Source organism: Anopheles moucheti, chromosome 3 (assembly GCF_943734755.1).
Source record: "Anopheles moucheti chromosome 3, idAnoMoucSN_F20_07, whole genome shotgun sequence".
Lineage (NCBI taxonomy): Eukaryota > Metazoa > Arthropoda > Insecta > Diptera > Culicidae > Anopheles > Anopheles moucheti.
In genome coordinates, this window is record NC_069141.1 from 60,650,061 (window position 1) to 60,673,935 (window position 23,875).

At 42.2% G+C, this 23,875-nt stretch overlaps 1 protein-coding gene across 3 annotated transcripts; it reads left to right on the forward strand.

The window, feature by feature from the left end:
- The first annotated feature begins 4,476 nt into the window (after positions 1 to 4,476).
- Positions 4,477 to 23,593, forward strand: LOC128305198 (2-oxoglutarate dehydrogenase complex component E1). 3 transcript variants are annotated; one of them, XM_053042533.1, is made up of 10 exons: positions 4,477 to 4,557; positions 9,049 to 9,278; positions 9,352 to 9,492; positions 9,559 to 9,762; positions 10,765 to 10,882; positions 14,452 to 14,942; positions 15,008 to 16,623; positions 16,688 to 17,050; positions 19,762 to 19,896; positions 21,261 to 23,593. In XM_053042533.1, exons 2-10 carry the CDS (start codon positions 9,189 to 9,191, stop codon positions 21,358 to 21,360), a joined length of 3,258 nt encoding a protein of 1,085 aa, XP_052898493.1. In that variant the 5' UTR covers positions 4,477 to 4,557; positions 9,049 to 9,188; the 3' UTR covers positions 21,361 to 23,593. The 3 variants fall into 3 exon arrangements, with proteins under 3 accessions (XP_052898493.1, XP_052898495.1, XP_052898494.1); XM_053042535.1 differs by lacking the exons at positions 10,765 to 10,882; positions 19,762 to 19,896 and adding an exon at positions 12,335 to 12,437 and having other exon boundaries at positions 16,688 to 16,832; positions 16,896 to 17,050; XM_053042534.1 differs by lacking the exon at positions 19,762 to 19,896.
- The last annotated feature ends 282 nt before the right edge of the window (positions 23,594 to 23,875 follow it).

Sequence of the window (23,875 nt, forward strand, 5' to 3'; positions counted from 1 at the left end):
TCGATCTTCATCGCCGGCGCATCATGGCGTGTGGCCACCTGATTTGGAAGCTTGCCTCAATTAATGACCCTCTGTACGGGATAATGCAAAACTCAAACAAGCGTTCCACCGTTTGCCGACGATGACAAGCCCCCAAGCGATGATTGCGTAGGTAGGGATAATCTGCGCACGGTTTACAATACATTTTGGAAAGGAGTTTGCAATTCTGGCCCCCTGAGGTTTTATGCGGCGCCACTGCAAGAAACCTTGAGATGGGATGCTCCGTACGTATTCGTACGATGCATCATGAGTGTACCAACCATGTTGCGTTCGTACTTCTGTTTGATTAGAGAGACATTGCGCACGTTGCAATTAAGGTTTGTTTTATAACACGGCATCATTGGTTGAGGAAATCCCGAATAGGAAAGATGTTCATGAAGCATTGGAGGAGCCTGGTATGCAGACTATGTCCACAAGCAACCGTTGCTGGGGACACGGATTCACTTTCTTCTTTCCAAAAAAGAAGTGCAAAGCATTATTGAACTTTTTGCTGATGTTTTGCGAGATGGAAGCTAGCTTATTACCCGGATTGACACACCATTAACATGGCTTTACTCGTGGCTTCAAAAGCGCATCTTTTGCAATGCCAGCGAAGAAGCTTGTTGTGCCTAGAGATCCTAGAGTGTTATATTGCAACAAGAAATCAATTTGCAACTTTTTTGTTGTTGCGTGACGATAAAAAACTTTTGCTGGTAAGTTTGTTTTAAAATAAAAACACAATATTAAGAAGGAAAAGCTGATAGGCAGATGAGAAGGAGTTTGCTATTTGATTAGCAAACTCCAAAGTTGAAGTATTTGTCTGGAATTTAAATACGCTAATAGACAAAGTACATCACGAAATCATTCAAATCCGCAAATGTGTTATGTTCAGCGTTCATTGTAGGAAAAAATATCAAAAGGGATCAAATTTTAAATTAATAACTTTATTTAAACTTCAAAATACGGCAATTGCCATCATCATAGACAAACAATTTCATTGAAATTCGTTATATCGTTTGATTAAACACATAAAATAAAACAATCTCAGCTACTATCTACCATCTCTTTGTACACTCTTGTATACGCATCGCGTGCTGTTATTCAAAATTAAACGACTTTAAAATATTTTCAAATGGCTCGGCTCAATTTCCGTGTAAATTCCACTTCAGCGTCCAGATCGTTGGTTGGGGAACACATTTGCAGAAATCAACCAGAGCGTGTATACAGCTTGACATAGCACGCGTTCAAAAACAGAAAAACAACACAAAAAGCCCCAATTGTCAAATTCAGCGAAGAAGAAGCAGAAGTTTTGTGCGTGCGTGCGTGTGAGGTAAAGGAAAAATTTCTGCTGCTCCTAACTATCCCCCAATTTGCGTTAATTTTGCAAGTATTTAACCGTTGTTAAGTTAGTTTCATCTGCTGAAAACGTTACTCGTAAGATTGTGCGTGCGTGCTGGAATTGTTTTGGTAAAGGGGATGGTACAAATAAGTTACATTATGTAATGTGAAAACTACTGCCGGAAAAGGACAATCGAGAGCGGCTGCAAAACCATGTGTCCTTGTGCTGTATGCACCAATAGGTAGAACCAATAGTACGCGTGAATGTGTATGTGCGCTCGGCTAGGTGTGCGAAATGTGCAGAAAATGTGGGCCAGTGTCGCATTGGCCGGGGTGTGTTGCACTTCGGGTGACTAACGCACGCTCGCATTCGTACAGCGTGATGCAATTAATCACATTTCACCGGCTGACGAAACCACGGTGGCTTCGTGGCAGTAGCGCCCGTAGAGCAATCGAGAAAACCGACCGCACACCTGTATCGGAAAACGTCACCGTACGGCGCCTTTCACTCGGATGAAGAGTGCGCGGGATGTGTGTGTGTGTGGACAGTTTGGTTGGAAGCAAAAAGGGGACCTGCAGGAGGGTATCTGGGCCAGTGATATTTACCAGAAGTACACGTGGGAGAAGGCTGCGTGCAAACATTTGCCCAAGCAGACGAATGTAACAGAGGGCATGAAAAGGGGCTTTTCCGGTGGAAATGTTCTTCCCCGTTGATTGTGTAATGTTCCCAAGTATAATACGTTCACAGACAAGTTTTTTTCTTTTCTTCTCCCTATTTCAGGCTAAAAGAGAAGATTCGTAAATCTTATTCGGTAGAAGATAATTGCGCACTAAGCCCCTCAAAATAGCGGTTCCAAACAGCACCGAATCGGACGATCCATTAATGAGGTCAAAGGTTCCCCGTTTTCATTATCGCCTCCGTTGGACGAGCCTCCGTGAAAATGGATGGTGGTTGACTCCTTAGGACACAGTCCAGCTGATAAGCGGCCAAGATTCTGGGGGTGCGTTTGCGGAAGAAGAAAGGGCTGTTCAACATGCGCTCGATTGTTTAATGAGTGCCCTTCATCACTCATCAAAACACATACCCTCGGTAGGGCTGGTGATGTTCGGTGACTGATTATGTCGTGTTCCTGGCCGGCTGTAACCGGTTCGGGGTGCTTAACAATGTAAAGCGAACATCAGCATGTGCGATTCGGATGGAATGATTGCCATTGCGTGAAGGTGTTAATTTTATAAGGACGATTATTGATCCTGACACATAAAAAACACTTCATATTAGGCAGCACGACACGACAAAAGATGATAATTGGCCACCGTCGGTTTGGTGTCGTGTGACCGGGCAGTTAGTTGGGAGGTGGAAATAGGTGACACACACAGAGAGGAACGTGCATTATCACCTTCCATTCTGGATGAATCTAGTTCAAGTGAGAGAGACAAACGAGTACAGGCAGAAAATCGTAACTACGCAGTTTGTCCACATCCACCGATCCACCACGATTGTGGAATGCATATGGGTTGAAGTCAACGGAACGATCGTACAAAGGTTTTGTCACACGAGCGTGTGTTGATAAGCACAACGAGGAGTAAGGATGATCTTTTCCAAACGTCCATTACCGGAGCAAATCATCTGCTGCAATGGTTCCGTGGTTGGTCATTAGTGTTTTACTCGCCTTTGCAGCGTGTTGTCGTTATTAAGCTTTGGAATACCAAAACGTCCTTCAAATCTACCGGGTTTGCATGACCGTGGCACACATACTAGAACGATTGGTTATTGTTCTCCGATTTCGATTCGCACAGCAATCTTCAATTATGCAAACTAAGCATGTTGCCGGTGCTGCTGTGTAAACAAACCAGCGCGTTACGGCCAAAATACTTTGTTAACTAAGGGAGTATGAGCTTGTGGAGGAGAAATAAATGTATTTAAACATTTGGTGCTATTATTAGCAATTGATAAAACAGAACCCAAGCTAACAAACTAGTGTCTGTCTGTGAGTAATTGTTGCTAAACGGTAATCTTTGTTGCAGTTGGCTAGTAGACAAGATATGATTGTTTGTTTCTATGCACGAAGTTCTTCTAGTTTTAGTTCTAGAAGTTCTTTTAATTCTTAATTGTGACATAAGTTCGTTATAAACTGTAAGCGGGTTTGAAACATTGAAGTTTCTTACTTATCTAATTGTCCAAAAAATGAACCAATTGCTTAAAACCAGAGTACAAGTACAGAGTATAGAGTATCTAACCATACCAAACTTTCGAATGCTATAATTTATATATATTATTTCAATTATTACATTTTTCGAATGTAATAGACGACAAATATCTCCGTCATACTGGCTAAATAAATAAATGGCAAATATGACATCTTGCATAACATGTTTACAGAAATTTCGGTCTAGAGAAGCGATTTAGCATATGCTTATAACTTAAACAAATTTTTAGCATAAAATGAGGCAAAAGAATGAAATGTTTTCTTAAAGCTTTAAATATGTACTAAGACATCTAACTGAATAATAATAATTGTTAATGTTAATTTTACGATAATTGTAAAGAATCCGTAATAGAAAAGAGACAAATGACCACCAATAAGCTCAACAGCTGTATAAAACGATTCAGAACAATTACCTTTTTACGATCTATGATCGCGATCATATCCTAAACGGACGTATTGATCACGTTCCAATTTGCTCTCGATCATTATGTGTGCTGGCACAGAAAATTGCAACGTGTGCATGTGGGGTAGTACCTCGACGTCACCCGAGATACTGCAGCGCGGTTTAGTGCAACCACCAGAGACTTGTCGTAGAACGATGTCATTCGTCTAAAGGTACCCTCAGCCGGGCCAGGTTACGGCAGTTCGGAAAGGGAAGAGTCACTTTATTGTTTTATGGATTTTCTTACATCAACCCAACAATCCCGGTTAGTTGGCTTGAGTACGCACGCAGACCTTTGGTAGTGGACGTAATCTACACCCTATCCATCCACCCTTCTCTGCGATTCGGTACAGTAGGGCACGCGGTGCACATGTGTGTTAGTACATTGTTGTGCGCTCCGTACAGTCGGCGGGCCCCGTATCTGCCTGTCTCTCGTGGCCAAATCATCGTGCACACAATGCCAGTCGCTCGCGAGCTGTCGTTGCGCGAACATTCGGTAAAGTCCGCGACAAAGCCAGATCCGTTCCTTCGGTGCTGAACTCGCCGAGAAAGGTACGTGGTTGGTGTTTTGAGTGTGTTGTGTGTCCTTCGCGGTGGTTGAAAAAGCGATTTTGTAAGGACGGCGCATATTTTAAACCACCCTTACCAATTGTGTCCAGTTCCGATGATCTAAAACCGTAGAAGTGATGATCGGTTTTGCGCAATCGGATCTCAGCGCAAAACTGTTTCCAACTGTGTGCATTAAAGTGATTGAGCCGTGGAGTAGTAAAAATGGCGTGGCATTTTTGTTAGGAAAATTTTCACGTGTTACATAACGGAAAAAAAGGAATGCCTGCAAATGAAGTGGAATGAATTGACGATAGAGATGTATAGGACTGAATGGCGATTGTACGCTGGAGAGTTACCGCTCATGTGATTATTGCATGAAAAGCGGCTAACAAATTATCGAATAGCCCTGAGCGATGGGTAGCTCCAAGCGAACCGAGACTAACATTGAAGTTACCTTCTCCGAACGAAGAATATGTTGTATCGTTTGATTTGTTGCTCTATTCGCTAGCTATTCGCATGCTGTTACCACAACCAAAAGTCCGATCGATCGAACTTGATCTCTCTTAGATAACCCCCTCCCCGCTCGCCCAATTGTGAAGGTTTTGCGATCGCTGATTATTTGCCCGTTTCCAACGGTGTGAACCCAGAGGGCCTCCCTACCCTCGACTCCCTGAAAGGATCTCATTTCTCGTCCGGTGTCCGATGAAGATGAAGACTCTTTGAAGACGGTACAAAAATAGAAATTGTGTTTTTAGCAAAAAGCCGACCGTGTTGCCGTCTGCCGATGGTGGTTGTTGGCACGGATTGTTTTTGCGGGGGGGTGTTGTGAGAAAGGGTGTACTGTGTTAGTGACCGCAGATGTTTTGTTTTTAGCGCAAGGTTCAGTGGTTATGCAAAATGATAGTCCCCACCGCACACGCCGGTTTTTTATCCCCAGAACATTCGGATTCTTTTCGGACGCTCATAACGGTTGGGCCCTTTCTGAGGGACCGCTGCCTGTACTTCAAGATGCCAATAGTGGACATCAACGTCTGACGTCTGGAGCACTTTATCTAATCGTTGGAGGTTGTTAATACTCGCGCAATAGACATGAACAATCCTTCGAAAACGTAAACTTGCTCTATACCACGAAGCCCTGGCCACCCTTCCAGATATCGAACGGAAACTCAATTTAAAATGCAATTCCAGGAGGGAACTTTATCAGATTGTGAGGTTGGAATAGCGAGCTTCGGGGTTGCGTCGCTCTACGTTGGAAGAGAACAACTGGTGACGTACAATCATGGACAACACCTTTCTTAATTCACGTGCCCTGGCGCTGAATGTAACAAACGCCCTATCTCCAATGCGTGCAAATCGAAAGTGACACTAAATACGTGCTCAATTTTATTGATTCCTTGCCAATTCTCAAACACGTACCATTACTACGGCAACCGCAAGAAGAAGTTAGTCGTCAGTAGGGAATTCACCTTCACCAAAAGTTTACGGGGACAAGGCCAACGCCGCCAAACGATCGATTCCATTTCGGATCACTTAAACAGCGGGTGTGTTCTGGGTTTTGTTCCGAAAAAAAGCTGTAGACCGCCAGAAAAAAACCGGTTGTTAGTTTTGCGAATCAATTCCGCGCAGCAGTTGACTTCCCCATGAGTCAATGATCGCCAACCTCCTCGACGCGGGAATCCGATCCGGTAGGGGAAGCTCCAAAAAACCGGCATACACACACACTGGAAGTTAATTGTTGGCGAAACAGGTTTTTGGTTCTGGCTAAATCTCCAATTCCGGTTCTATCCGGTTCGATTCCAGCTGAGCAATGCTTAATGATCACCTTTCAGACTTACCTTATGCTGCGCAAAAGCTTATCCGGTGTAGACGGGCAAACAGTTTTTGCTGATACCGAAACATTCCTCCCGAGGCGTTGGGCGATGGCAAGCAAAGGTGGAGCAGAGGGAAAAGAAAATGTGATGATGATGCGAGTGAATCACGTGCTCCTGCTGATTAGCGAATGCGCGCGCCTCCGCAGTGCGCCGAACGCCGCGTGTGACGCATACACACTTGCGCCGCATGTGTGCGCGCGCGCGCCCTTAAAAAAGCGTGTGTGCGTCATCTGACCGGTGGAACCGGCACATGATGTCATCGGCGTATGTGTGAGTGCTCGGGAGGCAGATGTTATGACGAAATGATGCCGATTATACCCTTTATCAAACGTGATCGAACGATAGGAAACATCCTGGATGAGTTTTATCTACATTTGCCAACAAAAAAAATCATAAAACTTTTGATAACAAATATCTTGCTTCTTTTTTGTAGGAAGTTTATGCATCTGTTGAAAACTTTACGATGAATTGTTTCTGGTAACGACTGGATACTGCGCAATAGGGGGACGTCTCCTTCCGGTACATCCTCAAGGATAACCTGTTCTTAGCGAAATGGCGATAATTATACACACACTCGATCGTGCCGAAAAGATGATCTTCTTGGAGCCGTGTGTCTTGTGCCGTGTCGTGACATTTCTATTTCGCTCTACTGACGCACGACGTTTAGTGCGTCGCTTTTTTTCGAGAGCAGCGAGAAGCATGCATTTCGGTATCCATGCTCTGCGGCCTTGATCTTCGTCCTTTCAGTGCCATTGAACCATAATACGTATCATATGCGCCACGGTTCTTATTTCGACTGCTTCAATAAGTAAACACCAACAAATTATCTATCCATAAACCATAAGACCGTCCCATCCGGTTGATAACAGAGGCAGCACAGCAGGGTTGATATCGATTTCAATACGGCACACAGTTCACACTTCCCGCCACTGGTTGGTGCTCCCGTACAACAACAATCGATAAATAGAGTAGGGAGGGAGAGGAGGCACGAGGGTGATGGGCAAGTATTCGCGTGGTTCAATGTCAAGGTCGCACACGATAGTCTCGCACACTACGGAGCAACGGTTCGCGAGAGTGTTCTCGAGGCTTTTTCTTTTCTACCGTCACGCGATGTACACACCCTGTCGTTGAGGGGCAGTGGCAGCTCAGGGGAGAATGTTGTGTCGTGGCAGTAAAGGGAGAAGGCTATTGACCATCATCAACCACACCACCCACCGTCGTTCAGCAGTCGATGTTAATGTTTTATTTATAACCGAACCGAACGTAAAACCCGTGCTAGAGGAAAACGTTTGGGGAAAAATCGTGCTGAAGTGGCCAATGTTTGGTGGTATTTCGTTCCAACGACGGGGACCTGTAGCAGTTTAGTCGCATTAGCGAACATAATTTGACCTTTGTGTTTTTTTCGTTTTAACAGAATTTGCAAACGATTATGTAATCGCATTATGAATTCTTTTGGCGTTGTGCGAACCTTTAAGCAATTAAATATAAATGAAGCTGTTCCATGACGACTTTTTGAAGAATAATTCCATATTTTAAATGCTAGGCAGGTGTTCTTTTATGGCGTTCGGTTTTTAGTAATCAAGAAACGATCGGCGTACATAAAGGGATGTTTTATTGCGACGAGAACTTCGCTTTAATCCGCGAAACACGTGTTTATTGCCATCCAGAGCTCGTAAATTCTTTGCAAAATAAGCTCATAAACATTCAACCATCCTCCAACCATCTGATAGTGGATGTGTTTTTTCGTGTTTTTTTTGCTGAAAATTACGATGAACGTAGTATTTATCGTACAAACTGGAATCAAAATATCAACCAGTGTGGGTTAATAGCTGACAGCCTTGATTTTTTGTTTCACGATGTAGTTCTATTAAGTGTCCGATAAGAGAGCCTGACCGTGACCGAGTTTGTTTTCATAAAGCCCTAGACAATTGGCAAGCGTGATGCAAGGAATTAGGAATTGCAAAGTAACGATTTGGCAAAGCCCTTTTCGCTATAAAACGAAACGAAATGAAATGAATGTTATCAATATTTGTGTAATGAGACATGATTTGATAATGAATTAGGGTTAAGATTAAGGTACAATCTTGATGCTTTCTTACCCGTGTTTCGTTAATGTACACTGCAATACACAGATAAGCCGAATAGAGTGGCATAAACTTGGTGGTGTGTTGTATTCACCGTTTAATGCGACAATGTTGATAAGGGGGTGTAGTACATGGTGATGTTGATATAAGGGAGTAGTATACTGTGACAGCTTTATCCTATCATTTTTCAATTTTAGAAATTATTTTCATTTGGCACTCTTTCCTCTTTAAATCGTTTTTAAATCGAATGAAACGTTTCAAAATCCAGAATCTCTTCCAATTCTGCAATGTTACAGCAAAAAAAAGGCTTTTAACGTTCGGAACGTACTACCCCTTAATTTTCCCAGCTTACGCACACGGAATGTAAACGCACAATACATGAGTGTGTAACTTTTTCTTCGTCGTAGTAGCCCTAACATATTGCTAATAGTACAATTTCATCATTTTGGTTTAGTTTTTCCATTAAAGTTGATTCCACGCATTTCGGTCTCTAAACTAAATTAATTGTTGTTGGTCGGGGTGTTTCCTTCCTGTTACAGAATCTGATCCAAATCGTCGTCCACCGACGCACCGTTTCTTCGGTACGGGTCACACGGAATCTTCCGTCGTTTAAATATTTGGACTAGTGCCTCTCTCGCTACTATCTCGCTCCAGAGTTTAGACAAAACAACCTGTCAAAATGCATCGCGCAAGAACAGCTCTCCATATGGTGAACCCGATGGGTCAGCAGAACTTCGGATCGTTTCTGCTGAAAAAACCAGCATCCAAGGTAATATTATTGTGCTTTTTTTGACAATGTGTTGTCGTGAAGATTAACTGTGCAAATTGTGCCGTTTTTTCAGCTGACCACGGAACTGGTTGCGGCTTCGTCCGTGAAGCTGTACAACTCCGCCGCAGCTGAACCATTCCTGAATGGTTCCTCGTCAAACTATATCGACGATATGTATAATGCCTGGCTGCGGGATCCGGCTTCCGTGCATGCGGTACGATAGTGTGTGAGATTGTACTGTTGCGTCTTGTAACTAATGAAACATCTTTAATCATTTTAGTCCTGGGATGCATATTTCCGCAACAATTCCTACGCCGCACCACCGAGCTTAGCGCCGGTACCGAAGAATCATGTCCCCGCCGCACAGTACCTCGGCAGTTCGCTACCGGCCGTTGCAGGCGGTGGTGTCGCCGTCGGTGGACGAATCGACGATAAGCTGATCGATGATCATCTTGCCGTGCAAGCTATCATTCGTAGCTATCAGGTAACCTAGCCATTATGAACTATACCTCCAGTTGGTCCTCGGTCCCCCTTCTGCTCCATGCGCAGTACAGAATGTTAAAGATATCGTCCTACTTCGGCGAGAAATTTGTCACATCTCCTTGCTCTCTTTCTCTTGTGTCATACGTCCTCCCTAGACCCATCCATATGTTTCTCGTCTATACCTTTCCTATTTATTCTTGGCGGCCAGTTAAATTGTTATTAAAAGTGTAGTACCTTTGTATACTCCTTCCGATGGCTTAGGATAGCTACTTCCCTCTTCAAATTCTTCAACCCGAAATATCTGTCTTGTATTTATTAGACAACAAGTTGTAAAAATAACCAGCGCTATGTGAAAGTTTATTTTGCAGTCCTCGGAAGGAGTTTTTTGTTTTGTTTTTTTTTTTTTCGTTTTATACATAGCTGCTCTAAACATTTTAGTTTATCTGATTTAAAAAAGGATTTTTTGTTTATCTGCTCGCAATATGATGCGGTTTACGTAATTGTGATTCGGTCCAATTGTGTTGCATGATTGTTCACGTCAATATTTCTGTGAACTTTTAACGAGATATTCAAAAATCATAAATTTAGAAAACATCGTTTTTTTAGTCACACCGATTGAAGGATTCAATATGGCGTAATATTGTAAACATTATTCAAATAACAATATTTTGAAACAAAAAAAAAATGCAACAACACATACATCAGTTAACAAAGTGGCATCGTGTAATCGCCTTAATGAAAGGAACAACCAGAACAAGTAAAAATCATTCAGTCGTGTGGGAACCTTAACCAACATCTTCTGCCTGGTAGATTAGGTGTAACCGATTACATTCTCCCCAGAAGCTAGGCCAATGCTTGTTTGGGTCGTAGAAAAATGCATACGATCGTTTTGCCATTACTTAGAAAACCGATCCACACGCATATCCACATCCAATAAGCGCATTAACGTATTCTATATTTAATCACCAATCCTTCATCGAAAACTACTTACACCCCTCTGCAGTCCCGTGGTCACCTGGTTGCGGACATTGATCCGCTGGGCATTCTGAATGCCGAAATCAACCCGGAGAGAGCGAATCTGCGTGCGAATGAAAAAGTTACCCGCAGTTATATGAACTTCGGTAAATGAAAACGCCTTACTTATTTCTACATATGTTTTTTTCTCTACTACCTCCCGCTAATATTTACTATAACAATTAGCTTCGCCTCTAATACACCGAATTTGCATTTAGTATTTAAGCTTTAATTTAAGGAGCATTTGCTTAACAAGTCTTCGATTTTTGGATTGAGATTCGGATGATGCAGAGAGGAAAGCTATAATTACACCTGCGATAACAGGGCGGTTGCATTCACGGGAATTTTTAATACCTTTTTAATCGGGTTTAAGATTGGGAATTTCGTACGAAGTACAAACTACTCTTTGATATTGTGGAGTTAATGGAGTAAAACGAATAATCTAGCTGTAATTAGTTACGCAGAAGTGATCGAAACAATCTACCCAACAAACGTAATGGGCACCAACCACTAACCTGCTAATTATTATTGGAGTGACGTTTTTTTCTGTATTATTTTGTGAGTGTGTTACTATTCGCAATAGCATTATTCGTCTAGGGGAAGTCTAAAGATGTTTTCAATCCTTTTCATTATATTGTTTAACTCCAAACTGTTTTCAACGACAATTGTTGAATTGACAAAAAATCTTTCTACTGTGTCCCTAGCTGAATAATGTATTGTGGATGTTTTGTTTGTGCGATTATTTTGTTTTGTATTTATGTTCATTGTGCATTGCTGTATTATTACCGTAACGTTTTGTTTGTCCTGTGTGCGTGCGTGCAAATTATCGTGCTGTGTTTTGATGCTAAATATTTGTATACTATTGCCGCTTTTCGTTGCAAACCCTTTGGTTCTGTATTTCCTCTCGTTGTAAAACATTTCCCTCCTTTCCCCAACGTTGTGAATCTTCCCCTCGGTTGCCGATTCGGTGACACAATCGTTTATAGAGCAAATTTCTTCAGCGATCTCTATACTTCCGAAATGAAACATGACCCTGTGAATAGTAATATCGTTTATAGCCCATGCCCAAATATGACTGATTTTTGCCTTTTTTCTTCATTCCATCCTTTTTCTCTCTCTCTTTTAAAATGTGTGCGATACTTTGCTGTACTTATGTGTACAAAATCGACCGGATACTTTAATATGTATGTTTACAAAACAAATTCCATTCTACCATCCGTGCGCGCGCGGTTTTGTCAAATACAACTTTTACACATGCAAACTTAATTTAACTACTCTACGCTCTTCGCTACGATTTTCGTAACCTAACCAAACTTCAAAAATTTTCTACTTTATGTGCACCAACACCCAACGCCACCACCACCACCACCAACCACCGCTACGTGTGTAATTATGATGGTCAACAATTGCAAACTCACCTCACCCACGGAACCTCACACCACAACCAAATTTGGGGGCGATTTTCCGTGGGCATTCACATTGTGGTGTGCGTTTGTGTTCTGCGTGTAAATGTGTGTGTGCGTGTGTGTATGTATGTCTCTCAATGTAATGATGTATAGATCAGAGGGCATAACGTAGCCCGTCTTGACCCGCTCGGCATCAATAGTGCAGACCTGGACGATAAAACTCCGCCAGAGTTGCTGTACTCGTCCTACCGTTTCGGTGAGTATCGATCGCGGTTCGTCAGGAGACCTATGTTAATGTGTAGAGTCGTAAGCCACCTGGATGCCCACCACCTATAATCTCCTGCTACTCACGCGCGTAGGGTGTATCAATTCATCTCACACACCATTATTTCGCCACGCCTGTCTCACTGTATTTCCACAGTTATGTGTTCTTTTTTCTTATCCCGGTTTTCATACGTTGCTCTCTTGCTCCAGTTATCATTTTACATACGATACACGTTAGAAGGAAAACACTTCATTTGTTCATCATTTTTTCGACCATGGTTTACTGCTAAAACGTGATCTCTGTCTATCCGGATATTGTCGATTTTCTTCTCATTTCTCACATTATTGGAAAAGCTAAGAAATAAAACTGCTCAAAATCATGAATCTTTGAAGATCAATCTTTAAAGTTGAATGATTCGATATTAGTAGAGATTCGAAGTTATTTATTCCGATTCATGCATCTGAATCAGAGTCATCCATCACCATTTCGAACGTATCTTTTGGACTTATGATCCTGTATTTTCTATTGAAAGTCTTGCATAAAACAACGCTAAGCTTGAGCCTACCCCAAAATAAGCCAGTAAAACTGCAGATATTGTTTTTTTTTTGTGACGTAAATTTGCCATTGAACAATGAAACTTAATCTCAATTATGTTTGATTTCTGATTCTGTTTCCTTTTCTTCTTTGAATGCCGTTGTTTTCCTCCATACTTTCATTCGATGTTTTACGTTTGAGCATTTGTTTGTGCACTTTTCATTTCCTCGATCATTAGTTCACCAAAGGATCTTGGAGTGTGTAAGCAATGAAGATCGTCTACTGCTGTTGGGGATGAGTAAGGAAGAACACCACAAAACAGAGTAGAGCATGCGCTCTATCTACTTTAAAAGATTAATCTATTTAGACTTGCCAATGCTTATACATACTTTGTACATAATAGAATACTGTTATTTTGTATACTTTTACACATCAGTTGTTTGTTTGAGTCAAATTTTTGTTTGTTTCTATTTCGTGTATGCTTTTTTTTCCTGCACTATTATCTCTCTCACTTAGCTATAGGCTGCCTTCACAGGCTATATAGCACTACTTTGCTTTATTTTCCTGTATATTTGCATTGCTTTTTTCACAATTTTATAACCAGACAGCATACTAACAAACAATTTCTATCGGGCGTGAATTGGAAAAGGCTCGTGTGTAGTAACTCTGATTTGATGCATTTGAACTTTTCTCACTGATCTGTTTTTTCTACCCCATTTATTTCTCTATTTCTCTATCAATCTTTCCTTTTCTGCACCGCTTGGGAATGTAAGAATGCAGTTCTAAGTGCTATTTTCGTTGCTTTTACGCACAAATATATTGGTAACCGTATGGCACACAGTGCGCACGATGCTCGTCGATGCCTGGCTAAATGAGATCTAAATCAGTACACAACAATAGGCGCTAAAACATAACATCCATTGATAAAATTATCCCTTCTGTTTGCATTAATTTCTTTTCTTTTGCGTAGATTATTATCGGCTCTCATCTCCAACAAGACACAAAATAAAGTTATCCGAATTTCAATCTTTTTTTATTACAATACTCCGTTTAAAATAATTTTTAACCGCAATCTGTGATGTTTTGAAATTAAAGTTTTGCAATTGAACAAAAGCGTGTTGAAGTAAAAAATTGAAGCATAAATTCCATGCTAAAAAAAATGTTCAATTCTTGCAACATTTTAATTATTCTCATCAGGACAGTAGAATAGAAACACAGACGTAAATGAAAAATGAAGACATTCGCTGAAGCATACCGATCAACGCAGTGAAAAATTTTATGTTTAATGTCCGTTTATTCGATGCAATTCGTCCACGTTCAAAGTCGAGATGCGTTGTTCGGTTTGCTTTTGGTGTGTGGTGAATATATGTGAATGCTGTACATACGGAGGATGTTAAGAGGAAATTACTAATACGTACAAGTTTTTCTTCTATGCACATTCATGTCCATCATTGATGCCTGCGTAAAACAGAGGAAGCCGACATGGAACGTGTCTTCAAGCTGCCGAGCACGACATTCATCGGTGGCAAGGAAAAGTTTCTGCCCCTGCGGGAAATTCTGGGCCGGCTGGAGAAGGCATACTGCAACAAAATCGGCGTAGAGTTCATGTTCATCAACTCGCTAGAACAATGTAACTGGATTCGCGAGCGATTCGAAACGCCCAACATCATGACCTACACGAACGAGGAGAAACGTCTCATTCTGGCCCGTCTGACGCGTGCGACCGGTTTCGAAGCGTTCTTGGCGAAGAAATTCTCGTCGGAAAAGCGTTTCGGTCTGGAGGGTTGCGAAATCATGATTCCCGCGATGAAGGAGGTTATCGATGTGTCGACGCGGCTGGGCGTGGAGTCCATCATCATGGGTATGCCACATCGTGGTCGGTTGAACGTGCTGGCCAACGTGTGCCGCAAGCCGCTGCACCAGATCTTTACGCAGTTTGCTGGTTTGGAAGCTGCTGATGATGTATGTAAAATGGGGGGGATTAAAAGTTGCCAACCGAGATTGATTTTCATTTAATTTCACTCTAGGGCTCCGGCGATGTGAAATACCATCTGGGTACGTACATTGAGCGGTTGAACCGTGTGACGAACAAGAACATTCGGTTGGCTGTCGTCGCCAATCCGTCCCATCTGGAGGCTGTCGATCCGGTCGTCCAGGGTAAGACGCGTGCCGAACAGTTCTACCGTGGCGATGGCGAGGGCAAGAAGGTGATGTCGATCCTGCTGCACGGAGATGCGGCCTTCTGCGGTCAGGGTGTGGTGTTTGAGACGATGCATTTGTCCGATCTGCCCGACTACACCACGCACGGCACGATTCACATCGTGGTGAACAATCAGATTGGCTTCACGACCGATCCGCGTCACTCGCGTTCATCCCCGTACTGTACGGATGTGGCCCGTGTCGTCAATGCACCAATCTTCCACGTCAACGGTGACGATCCGGAAGCGGTAATGCATGTATGCAAGGTGGCTGCTGAGTGGCGTGCCACCTTCCACAAGGATGTTATCATCGATATCGTGAGCTACCGCCGCAACGGACACAACGAAATTGATGAGCCAATGTTCACGCAACCGCTGATGTACAAGAAGATCCGCGGTACGAAGCCTGCGCTTGACATTTACGCTAATCAGCTCATCACGGAAGGTGTGGTGACGGCGGAGGAGGTCAAGAGCGTGAAGGACAAGTACGAGAAGATCTGCGAGGAAGCGTTCGAGCAGGCGAAGACCGAAACGCACATCAAGTACAAGGACTGGATCGATTCTCCGTGGTCCGGTTTCTTCGAGGGTAAGGACCCGCTGAAGGTTGCACCGACTGGTGTGATCGAGGAAACGCTGGTACACATCGGTAACCGATTCTCGTCGCCACCACCGAACGCGGCAGAATTCGTCATCCATAAGGGTTTGTTGCGTGTGCTGGCCGCACGTAAGGAAATGTTGGAAAACAAAACCATCGATTGGGCGTTGGCGGAAGCGATGGCGTTCGGTTCGCTGCTGAAGGAAGGCATTCACGTCCGTCTGTCGGGACAGGACGTCGAGCGTGGCACTTTCTCGCATCGTCATCACGTGCTGCACCATCAGACGGTTGATAAGGCAACGTACAGGCCGCTGTGCCATCTGTACCCGGACCAGGCCCCGTACACGGTCTGCAACAGCTCGCTGTCTGAGTTTGGTGTGCTCGGTTTTGAGCTCGGTTACTCGATGACCAACCCGAATGCGCTCGTTTGCTGGGAAGCGCAGTTCGGTGACTTCAACAACACCGCACAGTGCATTATTGATCAGTTTGTGTCGTCGGGACAGGCGAAGTGGGTGCGCCAGAGTGGTTTGGTGATGCTGCTACCGCACGGTATGGAGGGTATGGGACCGGAACATTCGTCGGCCCGTGTCGAGCGATTCCTTCAGATGTGTTCGGACGATCCCGATTACTTCCCGCCGGAGTCGGATGAGTTTGCCATTCGGCAGCTGCACGACATCAACTGGATCGTGGCGAACTGTTCGACCCCGGGCAACTACTTCCACCTGCTGCGCCGTCAGATTGCGTTGCCGTTCCGCAAGCCGTTGATTGTGCTGACGCCTAAGTCGCTGCTGCGTCATCCGGAGTGCAGAAGCAACTTCAGCGAGATGACCGATGGAACCCAATTCCAGCGGTAAGGTGTATAACGGTGTGCTCATGAAAGCATCGCATTAATGTGTTTTTTTTTTTACTTTCAGATTGATTCCCGATGCATTGACCGCCGAAAACCCGAACCAGGTGAAGCGTGTAATCTTCTGCACCGGTCGTGTGTATTACGATTTGCTGAAGGCGCGTCGTGACCGCAAGTTGGACAGTAATATTGCGATCAGCCGCATCGAACAGGTTGGTGTTCCATCAGTCGGTATTGTTAATAACAACATTACAATGAAAATATGCGCATTTCAGATTTCGCCCTTCCCGTACGATCTGGTGAAGGCCGAGTGCGCCAAATATCCGAACGCTGAGCTGGTGTGGGCCCAGGAAGAACACAAGAACCAAGGCTGCTGGACGTACGTGCAGCCACGCTTCGACACCGCGATCAACTCGACTCGTGATTTCAGGTGAGCATTTATTCCGCTGGATATGATATCGTGTACGGTTACGTTTTCTTGTGTTCGTTGTCCATCCATCTGTTCATCTCTTACGAAAATACTACACAAACAAACCATAAAAATACAGCAGACACGAAGACACACCTACCTACATGCACTAAACAAAACTAAAACATTTCTTTGGTTCGGATTTGTCGGAATGGGGGTTCTCCTGTATTCGCTCCACCGCCACCCTGTATGATGCCTGTTTCCTTTTGAAATGAAAAACACCATCATTCCTCCTATCTACGGTTTGGTTGCAGCATCTTTCTTGATTAATTGGTATACAAAAAAACACATACACTACATACAGAACATATGCACCACCACTAAACCACCGCCTACATTCCTTTTCCTCCTTCATATCATGTTTGTCTACGTTCCATGCTCATCCACTATTTAAATGTTTTAGACAAAACACGTACAAAAAACCAACCTTCCTACTTGAATAGGTAAAAGGCATTTCGTTTCTTCCTGCTCTGCACCCCCTTAGTACTGAACTGCTGTGCCACTTGTTTTTTTCCCCTATTTTTCTATCTCTTCCATACTCACCAATAAAAAAAAAACTTTAATTCTTTAGATAAAAAGCGCACCCTTATTCTACTACTGCACCTCCACCCCGTATTACTCTCTTTGCGATGCTCTCTATTTTCCTTTCTATCACCTCGTTCCCCTCTGTCTGTTTCTTCGCTCTATTTATCTGTTCTTTAATCGTATGCTAGTAGAGTTGCGCATTAGTAGACGGTACCGTATGTAGTACACAATTGGCTGTAATGAGATAAGTGTTTTAAAGGAATTATCACCCTTCAATCGGTAGTTCGGGGTTGTGGTGGGATGCAATTTGAGTGACGGATGCACTGATATACGGGATAGAAGGAGCGCGCGTACTTGCTTAACAGAAGTAATAGTTTAAATTATTTGGCCAATTGTACAAACATATCTAAAATGTTAGTTCGGTGTTGGGTTTTGACTCTCTACAACATCTACTTCTTAGGAATAGTGAGAAATGCCAACAGGCTTAACAGCGCATAATATTAGGAAATTAACTTAATTCGTGGCAATTTGTGGGGGTTGAGCAAGGGCAAAGCTTTTGTTTTTAGCAATAATAAAACTTAATAGGTTAATCAGGAAGAAGGTCCTCTTCTCACAACTTTCTTATCTTTTCTGTAAGATATTTATCTTTCTCTAGAGAAATTCTTCTCTTAGGAGATACTCTTGTGCCTGCCTACGATGAAAATATTATTCTTTCTTTTAAGCTGAGAAGTAATAGCTATCCTTCTGTAGTCTTACAATTCAATATTTTAATTCCCCAAAAACTCTGAAATTTGTCGTATATCGGTATCTATGTAAGATAATGAGGCAGCGGGCAAGTAACAGATGAAATTCATAGTATAAGTAAGAATTTCGACAGTCAACATTGAGTTGACGTGTTATTGCAATACGGATTTGGATAAAAAACTGGACAAGTGAAGACGAAAGGTTCCCTTTGCACCTCATTCATCGATACAAAGTTTATCGGTACAAAGAGATTAATTTCTTTAGCTAAATTCAATGAAGGTCTCCTCTGTTTGTAAAGTAGTTTTTTTTTGCGAAAAAAGAAACTAGCACCCTATATCTAGCTAAACTGCCATGAATTAAGTTAACGTACTAATACAAAGTATTCAACCAAACAAATTTACTCAGTCCCCCTCACTGCTGTTCACCACTTTACGTTATCATTTCGGCTCAATTTTAGATAATGCCATAAAGTTATTTTTCATGTGTTTTTATAATTTTGTTTTGCATTTCAATCAGTTGATAATAATGTCTCTATTTCCTTACTTGCTAATAATACACTTTGTGACATCCCTAGTGTGTTGAACCTTTTTTATTTGTATGTTTTTTTTATTATGTTTGATTGATGTTTGGTTTGAATAGCAGTGATTTCTTCGTTTTTTTTGTGTTATTTTATTATTGATTGTGATAACGTAATGAATTAGTATTGTTCTTTAGTTTTGACGATAAGTTGCATTATCGCATAGAAATATTTATTTTCTTTACACAACAAAATCAGTGGTAGTTGCAATCGCTTTCAAGCTACGTTTACCTTAATCGGCGTTAAGCAAAGGCGAGAAATGTTTTCCTATCTTATCCCGTTCACCCATAACATGAAAAAAAATGCTTCACACGATTTAAACGAAATTGAATTCGGACACAACAAGCAAAAGCAATCGACCAACACGAGGCCCTCCCTCTCGTTCTTCATTTTGCAGCGTCGAGGGCGACGAAGGAGCAAATGAAGGTGGTTACAAAGATGTGTTTGAAGCATACAAACCTAAAAAACGGCCGTCGACCGCTGGCAGCGATACCCGACAGGAGCCCGCGGCATCAGTGCATTCGCCGCCAAGCGTCACTAGTACCACCACTACGGTGCCCGCCGGAACTGACGCGCCCTCCGCCAACTCACCCAAGCCCCAAAGTTCTTGGTTTAGTCGTTTGTTTGCGTTTGGCAGTGCGGAAACTGCTAATGGCTCCAATGCTAGTGCCGCTACTGCTACCGCCACCGCCGGCCCGGCGCAAATCCAACAGCAAACACTATCCTCCACATCTACATTCCCATCATCCACCTCCACTAACGATAACCGTAGCCAACGTGCCAATATTCATAACCACAACCCTACTCCTAATGCCCGTATTGACAGCGTGCAAGAAGAAAAGCTTGTGCAGCAGAAAACCGGCCAAGGATTCAATATCCCGCAGGGTACATTTAACTCTCCGACGAGCGGTTCCGCGGCCAGCAAGGGTCGCAAAGTGCGAATCTCATCGCGACCACTTAGGTGAGGGGCCTCAAAAAAACAACAAAAAAAAAACCATACACAGACCCAATCTCTCTCTTCCTACTAGCTACTACTACCCGTAATAATATGAATAATTATAGTGTAGCCGCAGCAGCAGCAGCGTTAGCAGCGCTAGCGAGCGGCTACAGCGCTGTGTATGCTTATTGCTATTTAACGTGTCAACCTTGCGCAGCAGTAGCTTGTTGTAAAGTTCAGTAAATTCTGCAAAACACATTGTTTGTCATTTTGCTTTCGTTTTATGAATCGTTTAAATGCTTTTTTTTTCTTTCGTGTTGCAGTTATGTTTGTTTCTTAGTATTATCATTTTTAAAGCCATTATAATTGACTAGTTGAAAGATGCTTCTGTTTGTCTATTGTTATCGTTGCTGCGCAATGTTAGCACCTCGTGAATTGGTTGATATTGTCAAATTTTAATATTATGTTCATCTTTAGTTTTCATTTCACTAAAGATTAATTGGCACTTTGATATAATTGGTAGTGCATTAGTTTAAAACAATCAAGCACTTTGTTTTATTATTTTTTCTATTACACAAGTGCGTTGTTTGTTATAAATTATTTAAAAATTTACGTTTTTTATTGTTTCACAAATTATTTTTAGCCATGATATGATAAGTTTGGTTTAATAACATCTGTGTTTGCATGTACGTAATAATTTGCGATTACTGTAGTGTCACTAACGGATAGTGTTAAGTATTATTTGATAATTTATTTATTAACCGTTACTTATTGGATGTGAATTAAGCTAACCATAGTTGGCAAAAGGAATTGTTTTCTTAGCGATCGTTTACTACCACTTTTACTACTAACTGTTTAATGCTTTTGCATCTGTACAATAATCCGCTTTAAGTTGTGTGACAATTTTCCCCTGCCTGCGTGCTTAATTTTCTGTGTGGCTTGGCTCCTTTCACAAGTTATGCTTTTTACTTTGGCAGTAACCATTGTCACGTTGTATATACTGTCAGTGAATCCATTTCTGTTTTACACGCAATCTACACTGTTATACCACTTTTCGTTACTCGTTCGTTCAGATTCAATGTTGTGTATACATCCTACCCCATATTACAGCGTGTTTTCCATGACAATCGTAACCCCCAACATCATTTTTCCATATATTTTTGTGTTTTGTATCGAATTAACAACCACATTTGATTGAACGATGCATTGTTGCTAAATTTGCTCTAGGATATTAAAGTTTCCACTGTTTTACCATTGAGTCTGTATGGTTAAAGGACTAATACTAACTTTGTTTTCGTTTTACTTTTCCCCATATTTCTGTTTTCGACTGCTACGACAACGACAATATGTTATGCGATCTACCTACTGCCCTACCACTCTACTCACAGCTATGTTGGACGTCCATGTGGTGCATCTACCGCCACGGGCTCGAAGGCCCAACACATGAAGGAATTGAAAAATCTTCTGGACGACGCGATGGCCTTGTAAAATGGTTTGTGAGAGGTGCTGCAAAACACAAGGGTCTTTTGTGTTGTGGGTTGGTAACTACTAGTCCCTCCTACGCAGCATATAGGCAACACCCTGATGAAAGGAACCGGCAGACGAGCGCGTGGCGATGATCTTTTTTTGTTTTAAATGAGGTTTCCTATCCCTTTGCTCGACAAACGATAACACACAAACGACACAGGGACCGAATGGTACGAACAGCGGTTTTATTTGTTAACCGCCGGACTATATTCTACGATATTACAAAGTGTAACAGGATATCCTTCAACATCCTACGAGGACACGGGGCAGTATGTACGGCAGCCCTCCGCGGCTGCCTACTGTTTGCTCGGTTATTTATGAAGTTTGGCGCTAGTTTTAGTAGTTCTATTTAATGCGATAGGTGCGAAAACAATGATACATTTAACCATTAACACAGTTATGAAGTGAATAAAATCAAACAGTTGCGAAAACGGTGTGAGAATACACAAAACATGCAAAACTAAAGCTTGTTTGTTAGCATCAATGTAGCAGCAAGTGCGGGTATATTCGTTTTGTTTCACCAACACACAGATCCTAACCGGCGCTACTCCCTAAGTGTAATAGTTTTCTAGAGGAAGCAAGTGGGAAAGATGAAGCTCATCTTTGCAAGGATAATAATAGTTTACATGCAAACAATACATCAAAAACGCAAGCACATATGCGGAACCTATACATACATTTATTTTAATTAATTAGTAAATGTGAAAAAAGCAACAGGAATAGAGATAATTCTGCGCGTTGCGGCAGAGTTGTTGGTGTGTGCGCTTGTTTTGCTCACAGCGCAAATGAAGCCACGGCCTACACCGGCATATTTATTTATATACATTCATACGTTTTTTTTCTTCTCTGCTTTCCTTTCACTGTAACGATGAATGAATTTAATGATCTAGTAAAACAAGGCTCACTAGCACTATTTTATTCTGTTGTTGATTGATGTAGGAATGAGCGGTGAGGTTGTTCTCGTCACGTGTAGATTGTTGAAGGATTCAGTGAATTAAAAGTAAAAAAAAAACAGTCTGTTGCGCTCAATAAATGCACAGATGGAGTAAATGTGTTTTGTTTTGTTTTCTTTTTCTCATCTCGATTTAGTTTAATGTTCATTTAACCTTAGTTTTATTTATGTTTTGTCCGTAATTGCTTCTTATAGAATGATGCGTGCAAACAAATAGCGATTATTGCTCCTAACCATGCAGTAGTATAAGGCGCCACTAACATTTAGCTACATACCTACAAGTGCTTTGCATTATAACGTTGGTACCAGCAACCAGATGTAATGTTACGGGGCGATCCGTTACAGGGCGTAACCAGGGATTAGAATCTTCGTGAATGGAAGTCGATTTTCCTCTTTCGTTGCAATACTATTTAAATGAATTATTCCCCATGCTAAGGGCGATGCGTTGCTGCACGTGCGCTGATAGTTAAGAACGAATTGTATCATGATGAAATCGATTGGTGCTTTCATTTTAAAGTGGAGAAATTTGACAAACCAAAATCGTTGAGCTACTACGTGAACTACTACTGTACTACGATTGGGACACAAACGTTATCAATGTGCAAACTGATACTAAATGATAGAAAAGTACATACACAAAAGTAAAACGTTAAGCAAATCTAGAGTTCTCTTACTCGCGAGGACCGTAGTTTGGTAGTGGTACCATTTTAAGTCATCCTTCTTCCTCTTGCTATACTAACCAGTTTCGGCCGGCCTTTATACCGGTGCGTGTTAAAAGTCGAACCTGTGTGCAAACTAAATGGACAGTGCAGTATTTAAAAACAACAGAGCAAGCTCTCGCTCTCTCTATCTCTTACCTATAGAATATTCACACGCACAAAGTGCTTTAAGTGGTTGTAAATACACTTCTTGTTAGGGAAAATTGGGAAAAGGAACACAACCACAGGATATGTGTGGAATAACAACGGCACTGCTTAAAACTAGAACTGGGGAGAAACGCAGCTTAATAAAGAGTTTCCATGTAAAGGTTGGATGATAATGTTGCGCAATGTGTAAGGATATATTTTGGATGCACTTTTTAAGCACTACTTCACACACCCTAGCACTGAGTTCAACTGGCACAGATTCAAATGAAACATGTCTAACTTATGAAATGATACAACAAATATGACCCTTTATGACGCACTGTTGGGGAAAGTGATAAAAGGGACTAAAATAAAGCAGAACATACATAAGAAAATAGCACACGCAACACGAGGTGTGTTCGATGCCATTTGGGTAGCGGTTTAGATTGAGAAAAGAATCATCGCGTTAAACGATCACATTCATATAATGCGCTTCATTTTACGATTGCAGTTACGTCGGTCGAGTTGTGTCGGCGTCTACGGCTACCGGTACGAAAGCAACCAACACTCGAGAACACGATCTCTTTTTGAAAGATGCCATGAGCATTGGATCGCCTCCGAGAAGGATGCCTCCGGCTAGTGGTACACTACTACCAGGCCCAAACGGTTCAAGCGGAAA

Coding starts and splice junctions, on each gene's coding strand:
- LOC128305198 (XM_053042533.1), top strand. CDS start 9,189: ATGCATCGCGCAAGAACAGCTCTCCATATGGTGAACCCGATGGGTCAG. Junction 9,279..9,351: donor TGAAAAAACCAGCATCCAAG/GTAATATTATTG, acceptor CCGTTTTTTCAG/CTGACCACGGAACTGGTTGC. Junction 14,943..15,007: donor GTTTGGAAGCTGCTGATGAT/GTATGTAAAATG, acceptor ATTTCACTCTAG/GGCTCCGGCGATGTGAAATA.